The sequence below is a fragment of the Barbus barbus genome, assembly GCF_936440315.1.
Source record: "Barbus barbus genome assembly, chromosome: 37".
Classification (NCBI taxonomy): Eukaryota; Metazoa; Chordata; class Actinopteri; order Cypriniformes; family Cyprinidae; genus Barbus; species Barbus barbus.
In genome coordinates, this window is record NC_136715.1 from 23,210,266 (window position 1) to 23,232,922 (window position 22,657).

General features: G+C 40.4%; 1 protein-coding gene across 2 annotated transcripts in view; it reads left to right on the plus strand.

Annotated features, from left to right (window-relative positions):
- LOC306856922 (band 4.1-like protein 1) overlaps window positions 1-22,657 on the plus strand; it is a 211,815-nt gene that overhangs the window by 130,929 nt on the left and 58,229 nt on the right. For both annotated transcript variants that reach the window (XM_079396478.1, XM_079396479.1), the window contains exon 13: window positions 16,719-16,915. In XM_079396478.1, coding sequence (XP_079252604.1) covers window positions 16,719-16,915 — 197 coding nt within the window. The remainder of the gene's footprint in view (window positions 1-16,718; window positions 16,916-22,657) is intronic.

Below are 22,657 nucleotides of genomic sequence, written 5' to 3' on the forward strand. Positions count from 1 at the left end.
TGGGCAGGGCACACCTTATGCTTCATAGGCCAAGGTGATGGCATCCACTATCCAGTGGGCCATCCTCTGCTTGGAGACAGCCTTCCCCTTCTGCTGTCCTCTGTAACAGACTAAGAGCGATTCTGAGGTCCTGAAGCTCTGAGTTCTATCCATGTACTGTTGCAGTGCGCATACAGGACAGAGCAAAGCTAGGGCTGGGTCTGCCTCCTCCAAGGGCAGAGCTTGCAGGTTCACCACCTGGTCCCTGAAGGGAGTGGTAGGAACCTTGGGCATGCAGTCTCAGTGTTGCACTGGAGTCAGGCTCCTACCTGCTCACGTTACAGGCTCCGAGAGACTGTGCCAGCGGAACCACCGATGTACCCGCAGTGGGGCAGCGTGGTGGAAAACAGGGACCTGGCTTGGGGCCTGTGACGGCAGGGGGCGGGGTCTGGGTGTGAAGTGTAACACTCACCTGATTCCTCCTCGTGCAGGAAGAAACGCAGGAAGCCGGCTTGAGGCTTGTGACAACCCGGCGTGTGACGGCTTGAAGCGGGGACTCGAATGTTACAGCCCTTACCTGGTTCTACGAATGGGCAGGAGGGGTCCTCTTGGGCAACCCACTGCTGCCCACTGGCGAGAGAGGAGGAGGGAAGCGATCCAGTGATGCACAGCTCGCAACTCTCCTCCTCTTGAGATCCAGAGACTGAGGAAACTGCTCAAAAGATCCTCCACTGGTGCGGTCACCATCTCCCGATGAGCAGTCTCCTCCATCTCTGGGTCGCCTGTCTCAGGGCCTCATGCACTTGCGTTTGCCGCCAGGTTTGGCGGGGGCCTGGATGGTCTGGGTTCCCACGGCTGAGAGGCTGCAGCCGGGGTGGAAGCAGTAGGTTTCCTCTGGCTCATGATATGTTTGATCGCCTCAATCTGATTCTGTGCTTCCGAGAACTGCTGGGCAAAGCTCTCGACAGTGTCACCGAAGAGGCCGGTCTGCAACACGGGAGCATTCAGGAACTGTAGCTTCTCATGCTCCATGTCGGCTAGACAAAGCCAGAGATGATGCTTCTGGACATTGCACGACCCAGAGACTGCGCGGTCACCTTCATCGCTCGAAGCGCAAGGTCCGTTGCAGCACGCAGTTCATGTAGAACCTGCAGGTCGTGACCACCCTCGTGCAGGTCTTTCAGGGCTTTGGCCTGATGGGCCTGCAGTAACGCCATGCTCTGCAGTAACACCAAGCTCTATAAGCACTGCCAGTTAGACCTGACAAATACTTACAGGCCTGTGAGGGGAGACACAGGTCACCCTGCAGAGTGGTAGCGGCTGTTGGACACAATTGCATGGCCACAGACCGCTCCACGAGGGGATGCCTTTGTACCCCAAAGGTACAATGACCACATCCAGAAACGCACGGGTGTAAGATATCTTTAAAAAGTGTTGGTAGTGATCACTCGTGTTGCTCTTTTAGATTGCTCTTTTAGTGCTGAAGCGCGCAGGGGAGCTGGCCACCCCAAACTCCTGGTGTGGTGTCTGCATGAAGACAATCTCTTTTTCTCCTGTGAGACTGCGACCACCGCTGCTGTGCCGTAACGCCCGCAATCGTCTTTTTTTCTGCATTCACTCGAAGGAGAGAAGAGCAGTAGTGATGTACCACCGCTTGGCTCCGAAGCGAAAAGATTAATTAATGAGATGCACCAGCTGCATCTTATACCCGCGCTACAGGGTGTGGCAGCCAGATGCGAAATACCGCATGGCAATGTCCATTGGCTCATTTAGTTACACTCGAAGTGGATTGGTCTCTCTGCCGAGATCCCAATTCGTCGGTCACCAACGTGACTCGGAATGACTGACTGAAAGGGAACCCCCAATGCAGTGTGTGAGTCTCTGGAGCTCTGCAGTGGAACTCTCGCTGCTGTGTGTGTCTCTCTGCTGTCAGGTATGCATCTCTTAGATTCATCTTTGAGCAATTGATGTTGTGCATTTTTCCGAAGTGGAAGTGAATTGTGGGGAAGTTGTTGCCTAATGGATAGAGAGTCAGACTTCTAACCCGAAGGGCGCAGGTTCGAGTCTCAGGTCCGGCAGGGATTGTCGGTGGGGGGAGTGAATAACCAGCACTCTCTTCCAACTTCAATACCACGACTGAGGTGAGACCCTTGAGCAAGGCACCGAACCCCCAACTGCTCCCCGGGCGCTGCAGCAATATGGCTGCCCACTGCTCTGGGTGTGTGTTCACGGTGTGTGTGTGTGTGTGTGTGTGTTCATTACTGTGAGTGTGCACTTGGATGGGTTAAATGCAGAGCACAAATTCGTATGGGTTACCATACTTGGCCACACTTCACTTCGAATTGAATCCTGAATTGGCTTCTAATTGTTTAATTATGTAATTGGCATGATACATTTTTACCTGACAAATAAAATGTTATATTTGATGTATTCTGAACTCTTCTGAAATCATTATGACTAGTAGATCATGTGGAGGCTGATCTTCATTCATTCATTCATTTATCATTTCATTCATTCATTCATTCATTATTATTTATTGCAGTTGAAAGCAAATCTGCAAAGGCTTGTTTGCTAGAGCTATATGAAGATCTTTTATTAGATGAACACCGCGTGTGCTGTCTACTGTTCCACAGGTATAGGCCACGATACCACTATGACATTACCAGTTTGTTGTACATGTACCTTACATTAAATACAATGTATAATTTATACATTAAATAAGCTGTCACAGAGTATGAAATGAACACCCGCGGAACCCGCGTTAGCTCTGCGCAGCGGCGCGCGGCCTGTTCTAGACACAATTAATATTCATATTTTTACAATATTTACGCTTGCAAAAATATAGGCTACATTTGTTTACATTTTGCAGAACAGAAGATCCGTCAATATGCATTTGTTTCGTTATGTTCAGAGCAGTCATGTGAGGCCTTTTCAGAGGTTATAGGATAATACATAATTAATTTACTTTAAAATATAATTTAATTCAGTGATGCAAATCAGAATTTTCATTAGCTGTTACTCCAGTTTTCAGAGTTATATGATCCTTCAGAAATCATTATAATATATCGATTTATTACCAGTGTTGGAAACAGTTTTGCTGCTTAATATTTTTTGGAACCTGTGACATTTTGTTCAGTACTCTTTGATGAATAGAAAGCTAAAACGAGCAGCACTGATAATAAATCAACATGATTTCTGAAGGATTATGTGACTCTGAAGACTGGGGTAAAGGCTGATGAAAACTCTGATTTGCATCACTGAAATAAATTACATTAAAAAATATATATATATTTTGAACGGCTGTGTGTGTGTGTGTGTGTGTATACACATACACATTACATAAATGTAATCTATATATCTAAATAAAAATAGACTATATTCAGTACCTATATGATCCAAAGTTACTATACTAGTAACTAACTACTTGAGTAGTTTTTTTATCCGATACTTTTTTACTCTTACTCAAGTAACTATTCAGACTATTACTTTTACTTTTACTTGAGTAAATATTTCTAGAAGTACTTTTACTTTTACTTGAGTACAGTTTTTGGGTACTCTACCCACCTCTGTGGTAGTTAAAAGTTGCATATGAGAGCAATGTGAGTCGATTGCTTGAAGTTGTCGAGCTCATAATCAGAAGTGGGACTTATAAAGTTTGTGATAGCATGAGACCAGCTATATGTTATTTTTATCCCGCCGTGCTCCCCGTCTGTAATTCATAAACGCGAATTTATGCACAGTATAATCAGATGACTGACTTTGAAACAGAGTAGTTTTCTGTAAAGATAACAGGTTTGTATTAATAGTGAAATGTTTATTTGCAAAGGCTAGCACTGCTAATGCGGAGCTCGAGCTCTTGAAGCTCCGCCTTCTTCTCCAGGAGCAACAGCTCACTTGCATTTAAAGCAACACACTCAAAACAGCATGTTTTGGCTCATACCTTAAAAGTGGTCATTTTAACAAGCTTTAAAAAATTATCTGTGTGGTATATTGAGCTAAAACTTCACATATACGCTCTGGGGTCATCAGAGACTTATTTTACATCTTGTAAAAAGGGGCATGATAGGTCCCCTTTAATGCATTAGAGCATGTAGCAAGAGTCGAAAATCGTAAAGGGACATTAATTTGCAAGGCAGAATCAGAAACTCATGTAATTTGTGCACAAGAGTTTTATTAACTAAACACTAACACAAACTAGTCTAACAAACAAACAAACATACAATCACTCATACAGTACATGGGAAAGGGCAAATGAGAGTTGATGGATGAAACCATCAGGAAACCAGAGAATGAAGCTATGAAAAGAGTCAGTTAACCACCTGAGTAAAATCATCTGCGTTTAGTTAAATGTACGATACTTGCATTGCCTTGGTCGTTGAACGAGTGTCCGGATGCAGTCTCAGATGAAAGTCTTGATGGTTTCAAGGTTTTGGACTCGCAATCACGTTCTTTCGGATTGAAGAGTGATGAATTACAAAGATGTCCTGACTCGATCGTGATTGGGAGTTTCTTCCCCGGTAGAAAGTGGAAAAGAGCTAAGAAAGAGATCTGCTGAGATCCGAGGATCTTTGGTTGAATGGAAAGTCAAGTGCATAACTTAAGGGTTGCTGAGGAGCTCACATCCTCCTCATCCTCTTAGGATCTAAAGAACCGCAGACTGGGAGGCAGGTCACTGATGTGAGAGCTTTATATGCTATAGAGGTCACTCCTTTCGAGTGTCAAAGAGCCAATGGTGTCTTGAACTTTTGGAGGGAAAGTTTTCTCTTTGTCTCCAAGCATGGTAATTTGCATATGTAACTGGAACAGAAGTTGTGATACAAACTAGTAAAGATTCTTAGAACACTAATATGTTGCATAGGTATCACCATATAATATACACTCTTAATTAGATCATCCGAAAACGAATTGATAGAGACCAGACATGGTATACAGTATCTCACAGTATCCCACTGGAGTCCTCTTCCACTCCTCCATGACGACATCAAGGAGCTGGTGGACGTTAGAGACCTTGTGCTCCTCCACCTTCCGTTTGAGGATGCCCCACTGATGCTCAATAGGGTTTAGGTCTGGAGACATGCTTGGCTAGTTCATCACCTTTACCCTCAGCTTCTTTAGCAAGTCAGTGGTCGTTATCACGTTGGAATACTGCCCTGCGGCCTAGTCTCTGCTTCAGTATGTCACAGTACATGTTAGCATTCATGGTTCCCTCAATAAACTGTAGCTGACAGGCTGACCCCCCACCCCTTCAACCTCTGCAGCAATGCTGGCAGCACTCATATGTCTATTTCCCAAACACAACCTCTGGACATGACGCTGAGCACGTGCACTCAACTTCTTTGGTCGACCATGGCGAGGCCTGTTCTTAGTGGAACCTGTCCTGTTAAACCGCTGTATGGTCTTGGCCACCATGCTGCAGCTCAGTTTCAGGGTCTTGGCAATCTTCTTATAGCCTACGTCATATTTATGTAGAGCAACAATTCGTTTTTTTAGATCCTCAGAGAGTTCTTTGCCATGAGGTGCCATGTTGAACTTCCAGTGACCAGTATGAGAGAGTGAGAGCGATAACACCAAATTTAACACACCTGATCCCCATTGTAATGTAAAATGTAAATGTAATGTAAGGGAAACAGGTCAATTTAGCTCAAAGGGAATCATTTATGATTTTATAGGGAATTTGAACAGACTCACTGTTTCACGGCTGATCACTGAGTCGTCCAGCGATTCACTGTACGAGCTGTATAACATCAACTTTGCACTGGATATTAAAATCCAAAATATAGTGAAAACGCTATTAAATAGCACAGTAACAAGATCGGCAGTTTAAGACAAAACACAAGATACTTCTCTTTTCAATATAAATAAGACTTTATTGGATAAATCTAAGACATGTAAACTAATCTAACACATGAACACACGCATTCACACAAGTTGCAGAAAGAGAGAAAGTGAGGAAAGGATGATTTTAGAGAATGAAAATGTGAAATCCCAGGTTTACAGCCATATGTGCAATTGCATAGACCTGAACAACCATCAATCACTTAATTAACGAGTTAATTAATTAATGAGTTTCTCAATGAGGCTAAAATTTATATTAAATGCACGCAAGGTTATTTTCGTAAACGAAAACTAAAACTAAGACGAAAACAACTGATGAAAAAACAATTTCGTAAACTGAAATAAAATAAAAATGACAAACTATTTGAAAAACTAAAACGAAACGAAACTAACAACAGTTATTGAAAAACTAACGGAAATAAAATAGTAATTAACAAAAATAAATAATCGTTTTCGTAATTAATACGTTCTCTCCCCTTGGTGGAAAATATAGCCTACAGAGCTGTGTGGCGGTTTAGGGAAACACCTGTAAATGGCGCATCCCGCACATGGGGTTATCTGATGGAGAAACGCAAAGCAGTTTAAAGCACGGGTCCTGTTTGGTAAACGTGCACCAGCAGTACTTAACCTGTTAACGTTTACCAGAGCGACGGCGCACTGAAGCGGTTTTTTCCCCACTAGTTTAATGTTTATGAATGAATTTAATGTGAAAGAATATCATTAATCTTGACAAACTATATATCATTCTGAAGGTCTAAGCCTCAAGCATTGACGACAGATCGCTGTTTTTCGATGGAAAGCTTATAAGGAATGTATTTGCTACATTTGTGTAAGCAGTACACATCAAAACATGCAGAATAAAAAAGCAGTATGTACCAGATTCATTGTAATAACGAGTCACAAACGCATCCACTGCTGAAATCCTAGTTTAGTTAGACAGGTCAGGGTCCACAGAACAACATCCCAGTGAGCACTTTTAGTCCAGCGAAACAATAACGTTGTAATAAGGATGAATATTCCTTTGCTTACATTTCATTTCTTCGGGAGAGTTATTGTTCGCGTCCGTTATGGAATAAATTACGCTCAAAAACAGCGTCTTGGTGGTAAAAAAACAACACGGTGTTGTAGCATACAGTTTTACAAACAGAATGAGACAGTCCACGGAAAAAAAAAGTCTCAGAAAAGCGGAATATAGATTATTTGAATTTGGCGCTCTCTCCTGAAAGCGTGACGCACGCGGGGCATAACTTAGCGATCTGCTTTTTACATATTTTTTTCTTTTCTTTTTTTTTTCTTCTACATTTTTTATATGTATTGTGTGGGGAATGTGGCCGTATCTGCATGATTATCATATGTATGAACGGACATCAGCGTGTTTATTACCGACTCTATGACGGCTATCATTGTGATTCAATGATCAGCTATTATTGATTATATGGCCCATCTGTATGATTATCATCTGTATGGACGCACATCAGCGTGTGATTACTGACTGTATGACCATGTCATGAATATGTATAATGACTAAAATAGTTTGTATAATTCTGCAATTCTGGTGGTTATTTTTGCTCAAACAGACGGGCTGGGGGGACTATAAATATTTTCAGAAAAAAATATTGCAGGAATCTAATTTTTCATGGTATCTTCTTCAAATTTGAAATATAAACTCATGAGACACGTGGCTTTCAACCCATTACTTTTCTGGATTGCTCCAGGACTTATTTCATGTATTTATATATGAAATAAAAAAACTTTCAGTGTGGAAAAACATTTTTCAAGGCACGTCAGTGTCTATAACTTTTTATCTTTTTGAGCATTATCAACTCTGGATGATGGATAGTAAAGCCTAGAGTGTCTTCTTTCAAAAGATACCTAATTTGTTTGTGTAGCACACTTTGTCAGGAACTGTTACCATTTTAATTTAGGTAGGTTCTTTTCACCTGTGAGGCCCCAAATGGGGGGGCGAAGGTTAACAGAACAACCCGACCTGTTATCCGACAGCAGAACTAATTTAATGCTGTACCAGACCAGGGGTGCATTTCCCAAAAGCATCGTTAGCTAACTATGATGGTAAGTCCCATTGAACTCTATTGGTAATGACGTAACTTGCGACCATAGTTGCTTTTGGGAAACGCACCCCAGAACCGTTTGACATAAAGACCGCGAGTCGCGACCTGATCTACAACATCAGGTGGGCAACATTATTTTATCATGTAACACAAGCAATCAAACCAACATAAGGCTTTCTAAGTTGGTGCTTTGAAGAAAAATAGACACGCAGCGCAACATGATAGTTAACAGAAAAAAAGATGAGAACGCGTATCCTTTCTGTAAACAATACAAAACTTCTAGCATCTTGTGATCACTCTGCCAGGCTTTTGAACAAATATGCATAGGCTAAATCACATCATGCACACGATAATAATTTTTCATAAATAAAGAAAAGAACATATCCAAATATGAGCCTTTACTGTTAAATACGATTGCCGTTATTGAATTTCATTAGACCCAGTTATGATCTATGCGCGGCTGTTCACGGAAAAGTGTGCGCAAGACACGACAGTTACATTATCATGGTTATGGTTAAATAAGAAAAAAGACATCTAATATAACCAAATTAGGCTACATTTATTTTCATATTAAATATTTCAACACACCATTAGATATGACATTAAGCGCAACTTGAAACTGAAACTAAAACTGAAACTAAACTATATAAAAACTAAATAAAAATCTGTTCACAAAATAAAAGCAAAACTAAAACTAACAAAAATATGAATGAAACTAATAAAAACTAAACTGAATTTTATAGAAAATTTGACAACGATATAAAAATAAAACAAATTTAAAAATTAAAAACTATAATAACCTTGAATGCACCAGCTCAGTCACAATCTGGAGGTTACTTGCATTGTGTTGCCTTTGTGTTAAGGGATTCCCTTTTGTCATCTTCGTTGTAGGAAAGGGGGTTTCCCAAGTTTGCTGATTGGTTGGAAGTTCAGTAGTCGTTGAAGTGGCGTCTTGGGAAGCCATTGGTTGGGCATTGGCTGAAGATGCGGAGTTGGTCTGGTTGAAGTTTGAGGCAGGTTCAGTCGGAGCTGGGCTTCGCAGCAAACTTAACTTAACGAAACTTTCAACGGAAAGAAAAGAAACTAAAGTAAAAGAATACAAGGATGTAACGAGACTAGGTGGTTTTTCTTCTCATCGTGGTGTTAAGTAGCAGCTGGCATGTAGGCCAGAGCACGCTCAAAGAGCGCTAAAAAGCAGAGTCAAAACGCGGTGGCAAAAGAGAAGAACGAACAAAGAGAGATTTGCTGGTGTCCTGTTTTTAAACTCAATGGGTGTCTTGACCAATTAGAAATGATCTTAGTTAATTTCTCCTCCCCATCCATAAAATCATGTATCAGTCACATGGTCCGAATTTTCCCGCTCTTGTAAAGTATAATTTTGGACATGATTTCTATAACAAGACTGATACATTTGACAAATAATTGATTGAAAGAAACATTTAAAGTATGATTTTTCAAACTCATACATACCAAACTATTATCTTATTAATATTATGAATATTAACCTTTAAGCTATTCCCTAGTTACTAAAAAGGCATACATTATCATGTTTTAATCACATATATCACATATAATGTGTGGGTTACATACATAATATGGAGTTATGCATAGAAATCATTAGTTGCTCATAAATGCTTTTAAGATGATTTTTGGTGCATATGGAAAAGACTCTGTGAAGTTCTGTGTAGGACATAAGGGCATGTTCTGTGAACAAAGGAATTTCAGTCTGGTCTGTGTCTTCTATGTGGGGGAAAAGTCAATCTAAGGAAGCTCGTGATTTCTATCGTGGAACACATGTGATGGCAATCTCTTTGACCATCAGTCTTGATTACTTGCCCCAAATTTGACAGTCTCCTTCCTGAGTTGGAATTATCAATAAGTGTTCCTTTTGTTTCAATGTTGCAAGCTGCTCACTGACAGAGTTGGTTGGAGTTCGGGATCTGATTTATGACGTCCTGTTGCCTTGGGGCCTCTCTGGAATTTCAGCTCCTCATGTTTCGATGTTCTGATCGAATCTTAAATTTGTCTGATTCGTTCTGATCCTACACTATTCACACCCGAGACCTTGTAACACTAACGAGTCGCATGACACCGGGGAGAGAAAATGGCTAATTGGGCCCAATTTGGACATTTTCACTTAGGGGTGTACTCACTTTTGTGGCCAGCGGTTTCAACATAAAGGCTGTGTGTTGAGTTATTTTGAGGGGACAGCAAATTTACACTGTTACACTGTATACAAGCTGTACACTCACTACTTTACATTGTAGCAAAGTGTCATTTCTTTAGTGTTGTCACATGAAAATATATAATAAAATATTTACAAAAATGTGACGGGTGTACTCACTTCTTTGAGATACTGTATACCATGTCTGGTCTCTATCAATTCGTCTTCGGATGATCTAATTAAGAGTGTATATTATATGAGATACTGTAAGTAAGGTGATATTAACTAGTGATCTATCATAATCAGGTCTGTGAATATTTGTTTAATCTAATGACTAATTGATTTGTTAAATCTAATGAAAAATTGTGTGTCTGATTGGTCCAAATGCTACACAATCCAAGTAATCTAAGAATCCAGAGTTATTCCCAGACTTTTCACAGTTGGTTTGATATAAGAGTGCAGAACATAAAAAAATAAAAAATCTTTCCCCACAGAGGGCCCAAACACAATTGCTTTGTTGTTTGATTGATGTTACAGTACCTCAAATCTATGGCCAGGATAGTACAAACTGAAGGTGCATGGATGAATGGAGCAGTAGGCACTTCATCGATGATCTTTTGATTTCTGTCTATCACTGATTTAGCAAGTTGTATGGGAAGTGGCTAAGTAAACTACACTTTTTTATTAAAAGCATGCAGTAGGTGGCAGATTTAAAGGTATTAGTCAACCTACATCATCTGATCAAAATCAGATTGGTGGGTTTGTGATCATGAAATCCACGCAGGCCACATGAGATCCAAATGCAACATCGGGGAGGGGGGGGTCACGTGACCCTTCGACAGCGATGCAGGCTTAGTCTTTCGCTCTGCTCACTTTGCCATATTTTGTATGATCCTGTCAGTAAAATTTGAACCACTCTGCATTGGACCTGTCATGAGTGCTAAGGCAGACAAATGGGATCGGAAAAGAGAGATTGAGCAATCGCCAATGAAGATGAAATTCAGCGATTCCACTATCTCCAGAGAAGACCTCGACGATGCTATTGCTAGCCGCATCGAACTAGCATTTAAAGAGCAGCAAAACACGTTGAATTCGGTTGTGAATTTGGCAGTAAGAGAGGTGATGGACTCTGTGGTCGGTGAATGTCTCAGCATTACGCGAACTGCGTGAAGACATACAAGTGACCAACAAGTCTGTTAAAGAGGAGTAAGCTAAGAGAGGAGTTTTGAGATATCCTGAAGGGTGCTCGGCAGGCTTATCCGGTGAAATGCGCACAGAACAATGTCACACTGCTATTTTCCCGACTTTAGTCCAGCTACAGTGATCAGGAGAAAGGCATTTGGTCCGGTTTTGAAGAAGATGACAGCGCTTGGTCTCCAGCCCTTCCTCATCTATCCGGCCGTAATTAAGCTACAATACAAAGGGGAACAGAAAAGCTTAGATTCTCCTCAGAAAGCGGAGGATTTTATTAGCTCCCTGTCCCAGCAGAAGACGTATGCCGCGGCTCTGCGCGGGGGGAACGGCGGCCGCTGTCTCTCCAGCCCGGTGGGAGGCGTTTGATGGCCGGGACGAACATGGTCCCAGCTGCCTAGGAGTGGATGATGGCAGAATGGACATGGACGCTGGCTAAACCAATTTTTGCTTTTTTCTTCTCTCCCCTCTACTACTGAGATATTGTTCCTATATATCCGGTACAACGATCTCGTTGCTGACAAGACCGACACCCCTTTTTTTCTCTTTTGGAGGGGACTAATGGAGAGTTGGTTTAATTTAAAATATTTTTTTTTTGGCAGTATGAGCTTTTTGGGAGACATGTCCTGCGTTGGAGTGGATCGGTCACGAACCATCACTATTTTTTGTTGCTCAGTCAGACCTATGTTCTGGGTAATGTGCGGTCTGAGTTGTTCCTTGTTTAAGGTTGTCGGTTGTTCATGTTTTTATATTGTTTTTACTTTTTACAACAGACATTTATACTTTTATTTATTTTACCTTATTTCTAAAGGGATTTTTCATCTAGGAGGTTTGGTATCTAAAATACACATCAACGTTTACACGCTATATATTCAATGCATACTCTAAATATTTTATCACTAAATGTGAATGGTTTAAATTCTGCTGTTAAACGAACTCGTGTGTTAGAATATTTACATCGTAAATCTATTTCCTGTGCCCTAATTCAAGAGACACATTTAAAGCAATCCGACGTGGCACGTTTCCAGAATAAGTATTATAAATTAGCAGATTTTTCCTGCACTTAAAATAAAACTAAGGGGGTGCTTATCCTTGTTAACCGGAAGTTAAATTTAACAATTGAACACTTTGGTAGTGATGAGAAGTGTAGATTTGTTTTTATCCGATGCAAAATATATAATAATAGGTTAGCCTTGGTCTCTATTTATGGTCCCAATGAGGCAGACAGTGCATTCCTTTCACAGATTTCCAAAACTCTGCTTGAGTAGATTGATTGTCCTCTAGTGGTGGGTGGGGATTTTAATGCTGTCATAAATCCTGCTTTAGATAAATCTCAATCTGATACAACAGCATCCTCTAAATTACTGAATAAATTTATCACTGAGTTTAACGTAATCAATCTTTGGAGAATTCAGAATACTAAATCTAAGGACTTCACTTTTTTCTCTAATAGACACAAGACTTTCTCTAGGATAGACTACATATTTCTCAGCCCATCTTTAATTTCGTCTGATTCCTCCATCTCTATATTACCAATTTTATTATCTTATCATTCTGCTGTGCTGTGCAGTGTTCCCCTTTCTGATGTTAAAGCCAAGTCCCCTAGATGGCGCTTTAATGTATCATTATTAAGTAATCAGACTTTCATTACTTCTTTAAAAGAATATATTAAGGAGTTTCTTGAAATTAATATGCCCTCTGGTGTGGATACTCAAAAACTGTGGGAGACGACTAAATGTGCTATACGAGGTTTCTGTATATCTTTCTCTTCTACTCTTGCCAAAGCGAAAACCCGCCAGTTTACACAATTAGAAAATAAAATCCAATCATTACAAAACCTACAAAAACAACATTTTACAGAGCAGCAGGCTACACAGTTGTCCTCTTTAAAAGAAGAATATGATTTGTTTTCACAATCAAAGGCGGTATTTATTTTACATAGGACTAGGCAAAAATATTATTTTGAATCGGAGAGACCTAGTCATTTATTGGCTCTTAGGTTGAAAGAATGCGAGTCTAAGGCATATATTAGCACAATAAAATCATCGGATGATCAGGTCACCACAAACCCTGTGGCAATTAATGAAATATTTAAAGGTTTCTACACAAATCTATATAAAGCCGAAACAGATTTTGATGAACCAATTTGTAAGCAGTATTTAGATAAATTGGAACTGCCTCGGATCTCACAGATGGATAAAGAATCTTTGTAGGCCCCATTAAGTTTGGAGGAACTCCATGTCTCTTTAAAAAAAGGAAGGACTCCATGTCTCTTTATTTGTCGACTGGGAGAGGGTGTGGTCTAATCTCAGTTTAACATCTAAAAATCTGGCTCATCGTCTTATTCACTTCAAAGTCATTCATAGAGCATACATAACTTACAAAAGATTCAAAATGAAACTACAATCAAATTTCAACTGCCATATATGTAATACTACATCATCAGGTACTTTTCTGCATATGTTTTGGGAATGTCCTATCACTATCAGTCTATCGACACATGTAAACCTGGTTTTATCATCCTTACTGCAAATTGATTGGTCAGTTAACCCAAGTTTGTCTTCTTAATGATGATTCTGGTCTCTGTATAAGTTCGATGCAAAAGAGAATGTTGTTTGCTGGCTTTACAGCTGCGAAGAAGACCATAATACAAAACTGGTTTACACCGCATATGTGTGGGAAAACATATTGGATCCGTAGCCTCCTGCAAATAGTCTCTTGTGAATGTACAACAGCACGAATCAATGGGGCCAAGCCTTCTACCATTGATGCTTGGCAGTGCTTTCTCTTTGAAATACGTGACTGTATGGAGGAGTGACTTCTGTGGGTTTCTTTTTTTTGTCCTTCATTTTCTCCCTCCTTTTGACTGGACTTTGAGATGTTAAGTATGTGTTTGTTGTTTTATTTTATTTTTTTATATATATATTTTATATAGTTATGTATGAAAAAAAAAAAAAAATGTTGATTAAAAAATGCAACATCGGGTCCCTGATGAACGAATTATTGAAAGAAGGGGATTTTAAAAATAATCAATATCTAAATTAATATACAATAGATATTTGTGATCAGTTTTTGATTAGAAATAAATCTAAATTGAAAGATCATTTGAATTTGGAGTCAGAATAAACATGGAACTAGACTAAAAATGTAACTAAATCTTGATAAATTAAGTGAACTTTGCAGAAGACCGAACACACAGAATAACTTCAACCATGTCACTGGACTTCGCTTTTTGGGCTGGATCCTTACAATTCATTTTACGTATGAAGCAAAACACTGTGTTTCTGAATGTTCACTGACTCACCTGATTCTTTCAAAAATGTACCACTGTTGGTTGCTCAGAGATTGCTCAGCTGTTCTGCTGTGGTCTGTGTTTGGAACCAATTTCGACAGTCAATATTGTGTCATTTAATAATAATGGTTTGCTTATTGAAATGTTGTATAAAATCAATGTCACAATTGTAATCATTGTCATCATCTGATATTTGGTAAAACAGCACTCTTGGTCATGTAGTGTTTCTTATTATGTTATAAATATAAATATAAATATAAATACTCAACATTTAGAATTTTTGCCAAAATTGTTCATGTTTGTTTGTTTGTGTGCTGTTACATTCATTTATTTTGATTTCTTCTCAACATTTCTCTCACACACAGACAGGCTGCACAAATCTTGTCAATACATTATTCATTATAAGTTGCCATTTACACTGAATGTAATAAAATCAGAATCATTCTCATCGAAATGTTGGTGCTTGCCCTCATATTTCTTGTTATTGATGTTTTAATCTGGCTCTTTCACTTGCCCCTTGTCCCGAAGAAGGGTTAATGTCAATTCCTGTACTGTGAGTTTGGTCACATCACATAGTAGTAAATGAATTGAGTAGGTTCAGATAGAGTAAGTTTCGAGTCTCAAGTCCGGCAAGAATTGTCGATTGGGGAAGTGAATAACCAGTGCTCTCTTCCACCCTCAATACCACGACTGAGGTTAGACCCTTGAGCAAGGCACCGAAACCCCAACTGCTCCCTGGGCACTGTAGCAATATGGCTGCCCACTGCTCCAGGTGTGTGTTCACAGTGTGCGAGCGCGTTCACTACTGTGTGTGTGCACTTGGATGGGTCACCATACTTGGCCACACATCACTTCACTTTACTTCATGTAATGCATTTGTATTCTGAGCTCTGTTAGCACTACTCTAAGCTCTACATTGGAAAACGAAACCATATCTGTGCCGACTGGCATGGAATGGAACCATCAAGCAACAAGAACTGAACATCCTTCCTTCAGAACTCTTTTTTTTCAGAAGTACTCACTGTCCAATACCTTTTAACCCTAGTCTGAGATGAGTTTCTCAAAAGCATCGTTAGCCAACTACGGTCACAAAATCAGTTGAATTCTATTGGTAGTGACGTAACTTGTGCCATAGTTGAACACTGAACATAGTTGAACCCCTGAACATTGTTTTTGAGGTTTTTACTTATGCATTATTCAATTTACAAACTACTTCAAGATTAACTTTGACATTGTACTAAATGCATGATTCTGAAATGCTAAACTATCACCCATCCATTCAATGTATACCTTAATAGTTAGATTTGTCTACATCGTTGTGCCACATGCTGATGAGGATGTGCTTCATTTTATGTAATGCAAACATGCGTGTAAGGATTTGTCCTTTCAAAAGGCTGTTTAAGTTGTCCACGGAAACCCTCTCACATTAAAGTGAAACTTGCACTTCAGTGGTGGAAAGGAGTTTTGAAGGTTGCTATCTTCTTTGCCTGTGGTTCTTTAAAACATTTGAAAATAATAGACATTTTAACTAGTTAAGCACGTTTTGTGTATATATTCCTGAATTATACAATTTGTACTTCTGATGTAAGATTAAATAATTTGTAATAACAATGCATATTAAGAATATAAGATTAGATGTAATGCATTGGTTTAGGGCAATTGTTTAGTGGCTGCAAAGAGCACCTTTCTCATTTCATGGCCATTCAGAAATAACTTTGTGTTATATATTTATATAGAAATATATTTGTATTATGATTAAATTACATTTTTTGAAAGCGACATATAAAATATAATTCATTATACTGTAGCGGGTATTTTACCAGTGACCAGTTCTTTTGTGGATAACTCTTAGAAACCTGAATTGTGCACAGTATATAATATTACACAATATAATGTATTATAAATTTATATACTACAACTTAATATAACATTACATAACATATTAAGCAATTTTACGTTGACTAAGTTGCTTATTTATTTACTGATCATATTTTATTGATATTTTTACTGGAAACCTAGAAGAATTAGGGTTTCTTTTTTTAATGAAAGCTTTCTTTTGTTTTCTTTTTTTCTTTTTTGTAATGTATACACCATTGCTTGTCTCAAACAAAACATTTTTGTTTTGTATCAGCAAAATGTATCAGCTCTAAGTAAAGCCCTGAACATTCTGCTATTGTGTGTCAAACAGAATTTTGTCAACCGGTATCCACACTGGGTGAAATTCATGATGGTCTTTCTCAAAAGAGTGAGAGTGAGCAACCGCACTTTCTTTCTGGAGATGAAGCTGATGCAGACCTCAGTCTGGATCAAGACCAGGAACAGGATCAAGAGCATAGCAACAGTGAAGAGACTGTTACGACACCTACAAGAAAAAAGGACATTAAGGTAATACGATTTAATTGTAATATAAATAAATTATTAAATAAAAAATGTATTTTTATTTAATACTCACCTTTTACTTCAAAATATAATAGTATTATCACACTTCACACTCTATTTATTATTTTGTTTATTTTATTTAAAAATGCAAAATATGTTCCGCTATGTATTATTATTATAATTATTATCATTGTTGTTGATGTTGTTTTGATTTTGTATTCGAAGTACAAGGCTCCAGATGCACCATGGTGTGAACATGTCTATTTTTGAGGAACTGTACTTTTCTGAACTAAAATTTTGTTTGTAAAACACTGCCAAATGTTATTAAAGGGGTACTTCACCCAAAAATTAAAGTTCATTTTCAAGTTTTGGTGAACTATCCCTTTAAGTAGGGATGTGCGAGACTAGTCAACTAGCCCAGGGTTCCCTTTCGAGATGCTCTCTCGACATTGTGTATAGCTTGCTGACAATATGGGGAAACACCTTTCTTAGACCCATGCTTGAATTCTCCTTGCCTGCAACCAACTGTCCCAACATATATCTGCTGCTGTCTCTCTCTAATGCTGTCTCTTTTGAATTACTTAACTTTTTTAGAACACATTAACTCTTTCCCGCCAAACACAGAATTTTACGTTATTCATGAGACAATGCTTCCCTGCCAAACACAAAATTTTCCTGGTTTCCGTGTTCTCAATGTTATACACTCAGGAGCGCTATTACGCATCTCCTGAATGAGTCTAGATCTACTGCATATTTGCTTTGATCATTGTACTGAATATGATTCAGATGCAGTATTTGATAAAACATTTTTTGATTATTTTGAGTATTTGATTTTCTCAGCTTTTTGCTCAAAATGTTGCTTTTTTTATGAAACCTACCTACATTCAAGTGTTGATAAAAAAGAATAGAATAAAAAAATTTTTTGTTTAAAAGTAGAGGGTATGTTCTTTATTTTAATGTATTGCATGTTCAGATATTCATACAACAAACTATTCTGGGGGCTATGAAATTTTAGTGAAAATCATCAAAAATGCTGGTGGTGGCTGGCAACTTTTTTCAAAAACGTTGGCGGGGAAGAGTTAAACAATGCTATGATTTATTTCTTCCATTAAACATGTCCCAGCTAAAGGAGGAAGCATGTCTGGGATTTAATACGCAGGAGTTATTTTAAAGCATCAGTGTCTATGGTGTCTATGTACATTATAAATTTCCCTTTTAATGCAAATCAGCATTTTGCTTGAGATCTGTTTTAGACATATTTCAGGAGTTCACATAAAGGAATAGTTCACCCAAAAATGAAAGTTAATTTAATTTTTTTGCTGAACTATCCCTTTAAGTAGGGATGTGCGAGATCTTCAAACTAGCCCAGGGTTCCCTTTCGAGATAGTCTCTCAATGTTGTGTACAGCTAGCTGACGCTATGAGGAAATACCTTTCTTCTCGAAGTGATATTTCTTCTCTCTGAGTGACATTTCCTCAAGAATCATTCTCCTTCATCTCATCCTTTGGCGTTCCAGTAACACTCATTGACAGTTGCTTGTACTACCCACTGTTTATGCTGGCACTTGTTGCCCTTCTAAGAAAACAGACCTATCCTGCCTCAATGGCATGGTGTTGTCTAAGGTTCAAGCTAAAATTCCACACTGTTCGTTTTAGTGTATTACATGTTGTGAATTATTGGGACAACTGGCTGCTTATGGCCCAATCAGACGATGTGCTATGCAGCCACAGAGATCTGCTTATCAACCAGCTATGGTGCTTAAGGGCTCAGAGTCAACTCAAAAGTCATCTCCAAAGAAATGTGTATTCTCTTTATGAATGTGAGTCTCAACTCTGCCTTCATGCAAGCCCATCTTATACCAGAGTGTACACAAGCTATCATGAACTCGCTTGCGATGTTCAAAGAATGGAAGTCGCTCCCCCTATAGAGCTTTCAGAGAACACTCAGTTTGATGGCAGTTGCCTCAGCAATGTCACATGGGCCTACTTTACATGCAGGTGCTCCACTCTGTTTGAAGATCTGCATTCCTGCACACACTTGGCTCTAGGGCTCACTGCACATCTTGGTGACTCACAATTGCCTAGAGACACTGGCTCCCTGGAGGAGAACAGTTCTTTAAGACCAGCTGCTGGGCGGACACATTGTCAAGGTGCGGGGTAGCCCAGGGAAAATGGTAGCTACACCATCGGACAGTGGATGCAATCATGCAGTGTATTTGGGCAGGCAAAATTGGACCCCTTCACGTCAGTGGAGAACGCTCACTGCCCGCTATTTTTCTCTCTGGCAGAGCATTCCACACTGGGAATGGATGCTCACTACTGGCCAAGAGAGATTAAATTTGCATTTCCCCCAGTGAATATCCTGCACCAAATATTGTGCAAAATCAGCCAGAGGAATGAGTCAGCGCTGTTAGCCCTGGTTCCCAAACCTGCTGGAGATGCTGTCAGGTCCCCCATTGACCATTCTCCTGAAAAGGGACTTCCTCTCTCAGGTAAATGACTCTCAAGCAAATGACCCCAACCCAAATGTACGAAATCTGCAAATCTGGCCATTCAACAGAGCATGCCAGCATCAGTTTCCCTTCCATAGCAAGTGGTGCAGCTCTAGGGAAGAGAATTTGGTAAGCTGCCCAATCCCAGTAGTTTTGTCCTTCTTACAGGAGCGTTTGGTTGACAGCTGTACACCCTCTATGCTCAAAAGGTACACGGCTGCTGTATCAGCTTTTTATAACTAAACCAGTCAGTTGAGAGAAATAATTAAAGTTTTTATAGGGCGCGAGACAACTCTCTTTCAAAACAGAGCTTTTACTCACACTTGCTACCGTTAAGCAAGTCAGCAATATGCACGCTATTGTAGTCAGCGAGACTTGCATGGTTTTTGGCATGTCTGTAAAGCCGTCCTTAAACCAAGAGCAGACCATAGTATGTGCCCAAAGTCATTGCTATAACTCCATTGATATAACTCTCTCAGCTTTCACCCTGAGTGAGTCGGCAGCTGGGGAGGATACACCCACCCTGCCACGCCTGCAGCCACTCTGTCTTGTGTGCTTTGTGCATTTACCAGACAGTTAGGTTCTGTGAACAGCTGTTTGTGTGTTTTGGTTGCTGTTATTCAGTGGAAAGATTCTAAAATATATAGCCACTCAGTGCCACTTATATTGGATCACCTCTTGAGCTTCTGATAATTGTCACCAGCTTGGCATGCAGTATAGTCGAACCGTGTACCAATTGCTCTGACACAATTGTCATATTAACTGACTTATAATGTTTGCAAGGGCTCACAACTTACCGAGTGTCCAAACTTGCATAGCATATGCCTGGCTTAAGGGAGGCATACAAAATGTGCAATGCATGTTTGAAAAAACCCTATATTAGTCGACCAAACCAGGGATTCCCAAACTTTTTGGGGCCCGAGACCCCTTACAGTTGGGAAAAAATTCCATTGACCCCTATATATAATTATAATGGTGATGAAGCATATGCTTTTCTACAATGTGCACATATATTTTAGCTTAAAAACTGTAAAAGTCACTAAAAGGCAACACTATTGGTGGCAGTCTTGGTCTAATGGTTAGAGAGTCAGTCTTGTAACCCAAAGGTCACAAGTTTGAGTCTTAGGACTGGCAGGGATTGTGGGTGGGGGGAAAGAATGTACAGTGCTCTCTTCCACCTTCAATACCACAACTGAGGTGAGACCCTTGAGTAAGTCATTGAACCCCCAACTGCTCCCTGGGCACCACAGCAAAAATGGCTGCCCACTGCTCTGGGTGTGTAAAAATGTCAACAAGTGCAACGAGCACTTGTCCACTTGTTTTTAACTCACATCCACTCTGCACTTTTTGCATGATGCAATTTATAAAATAAAAAATGTTTTTATTGACTTTTTCAGTCTGTATTGGATTCAGTGTGTCGCTAGCTACCTTCTTGTTCGTATTCTAGTATTCCCTTGGCTCTACACACCTGGATGAGAGCAGGAAGAGCAGCGATAACCCCCCAGGGTAAACAGAACATAACCAACAAAAGTATTGTACATTTGTTCAGTAATTCTAATAAGTTCAGTAATTTTATATACACGTTTTTGAATTTGTCTGATTCAAAAGAGAGTCAGAAGGCTGGATCCTGACTGACAGAGGAGGAGTTGGGGATGGAGGAGGGTAATTAACTATTGAGCAATGTGAAAACTGCTGATAATACTGACGACTTTATATATAGATGCTTAGATAGGTGTCGTATTCCTATAAGCAGATGAGGATCAGCTGAGAGTCAGCTGATGCGAGCTTGACTAACGTGACCTGCCAGAACTCACGCTACGCTTGATTTCTGTCAGGACCACTATCGTCAAGATGATTGACAATTAGCATATAGTTTGGATTGGCGGTATGGTTCTGTTCTGGACAAGAACGTCTCAGGTTACGTATGTAACCATGGTTCCCTGAGAGGGCACGAGACACTGCGTCCTCTAGAGGTCGCTATGGGGAACTCCATCTACGTGACCTGTGTCTGAAGCATATATACAAAAACACCAAATATTGGCCGGCGACAGCCTATGACGTCACACCCGGTGCGACCACAGTATAAAAGGGCGCCGGGAAAAAGCGTCATCCGCTACTTCGTCTGAAGCTGCATCCGAAGCATGGCCTAAAGTCTAGAGGACGCAGTTCGAAGTTCCCTTGAAAGGGAACATCTCAGGTTACGTATATAACCATGGTTCCCTGAGAGGGAACGAGACACTGCGTCCTCTAGACTTTAGGCCATGCTTCGGATGCAGCTTCAGACGAAGAAGGTCGCTATGGGGAACGATATACCCACGCCGCCATGCTGAGGGGAGTGCATGCCATTCCACAAAGGCGAGTACTAAGCATCAACTCTACCAAAAGGATAAGGGAGTTGTCCCTGGGATGAATTGACGGCTGTCAGTGACATTATCCCCTTCGGCCAAAGGCCTGAGTTGCATACCCCGGAAGTCACATGATAGACCTATGTATCACTGGGGATACATAGGTAGAGTGGGGCCCAAGGTGAAAACGGGCCTAACCGACTCAAAGAATGGGTACGAAGCCGCAGCGCGTAACCCATACCATACAGGATTTTAGAAAAGACCGCAAAACACTCGGTGTGCGATCTTACCACAGCATGGCTTTCAGAAAGTGCACAAAGACTAGCGTGCTCACTTACCATAACATGGATTTGTAAACATCGTTCTTTTCAAATGCTCTGGAGAGAGCAGCATGCTCAAAGGTGACCCTATATAGTGAGGGGAGCAATGCTAGCTCTACCAAGGCAGAGCTCTGGAGAGCGGAGAACTCAACTCTCAGCATGAGAGGAAACTCAGACCCTCAAAAGGGAGTGGCATGCTCATAGGTGACCCTCTATAAAGAGGGGAACAGTGCCAGCTCGACCAACAAGGAGAGCTCGTGAGGGAGCAGCATGCTCATAGGTAACCCTCTATAGTGAGGGGAGCAATGCTAGCTGTACCAAGGCAGAGCTCTGGAGAGCGGCGAACTCAACTCTCAGCATGAGAGGGAACTCAGACGCTCAAAAGGGAGCGGCATGCTCATAGGTGACCCTCTATAGAGAGGGGAGCAATGCCAGCTCGACCAACAAGGAGAGCTCGTGAGGGAGCAGCATGCTCATAGGTGACCCTCTATAAGGAGGGGAGCAATGCTAGCTCTACCAAGGCAGAGCTCTAGAGAGCGGAGAACTCAACTCTCAGCATGAGAGGATACTCAGCACATACATAAGTAGAGTG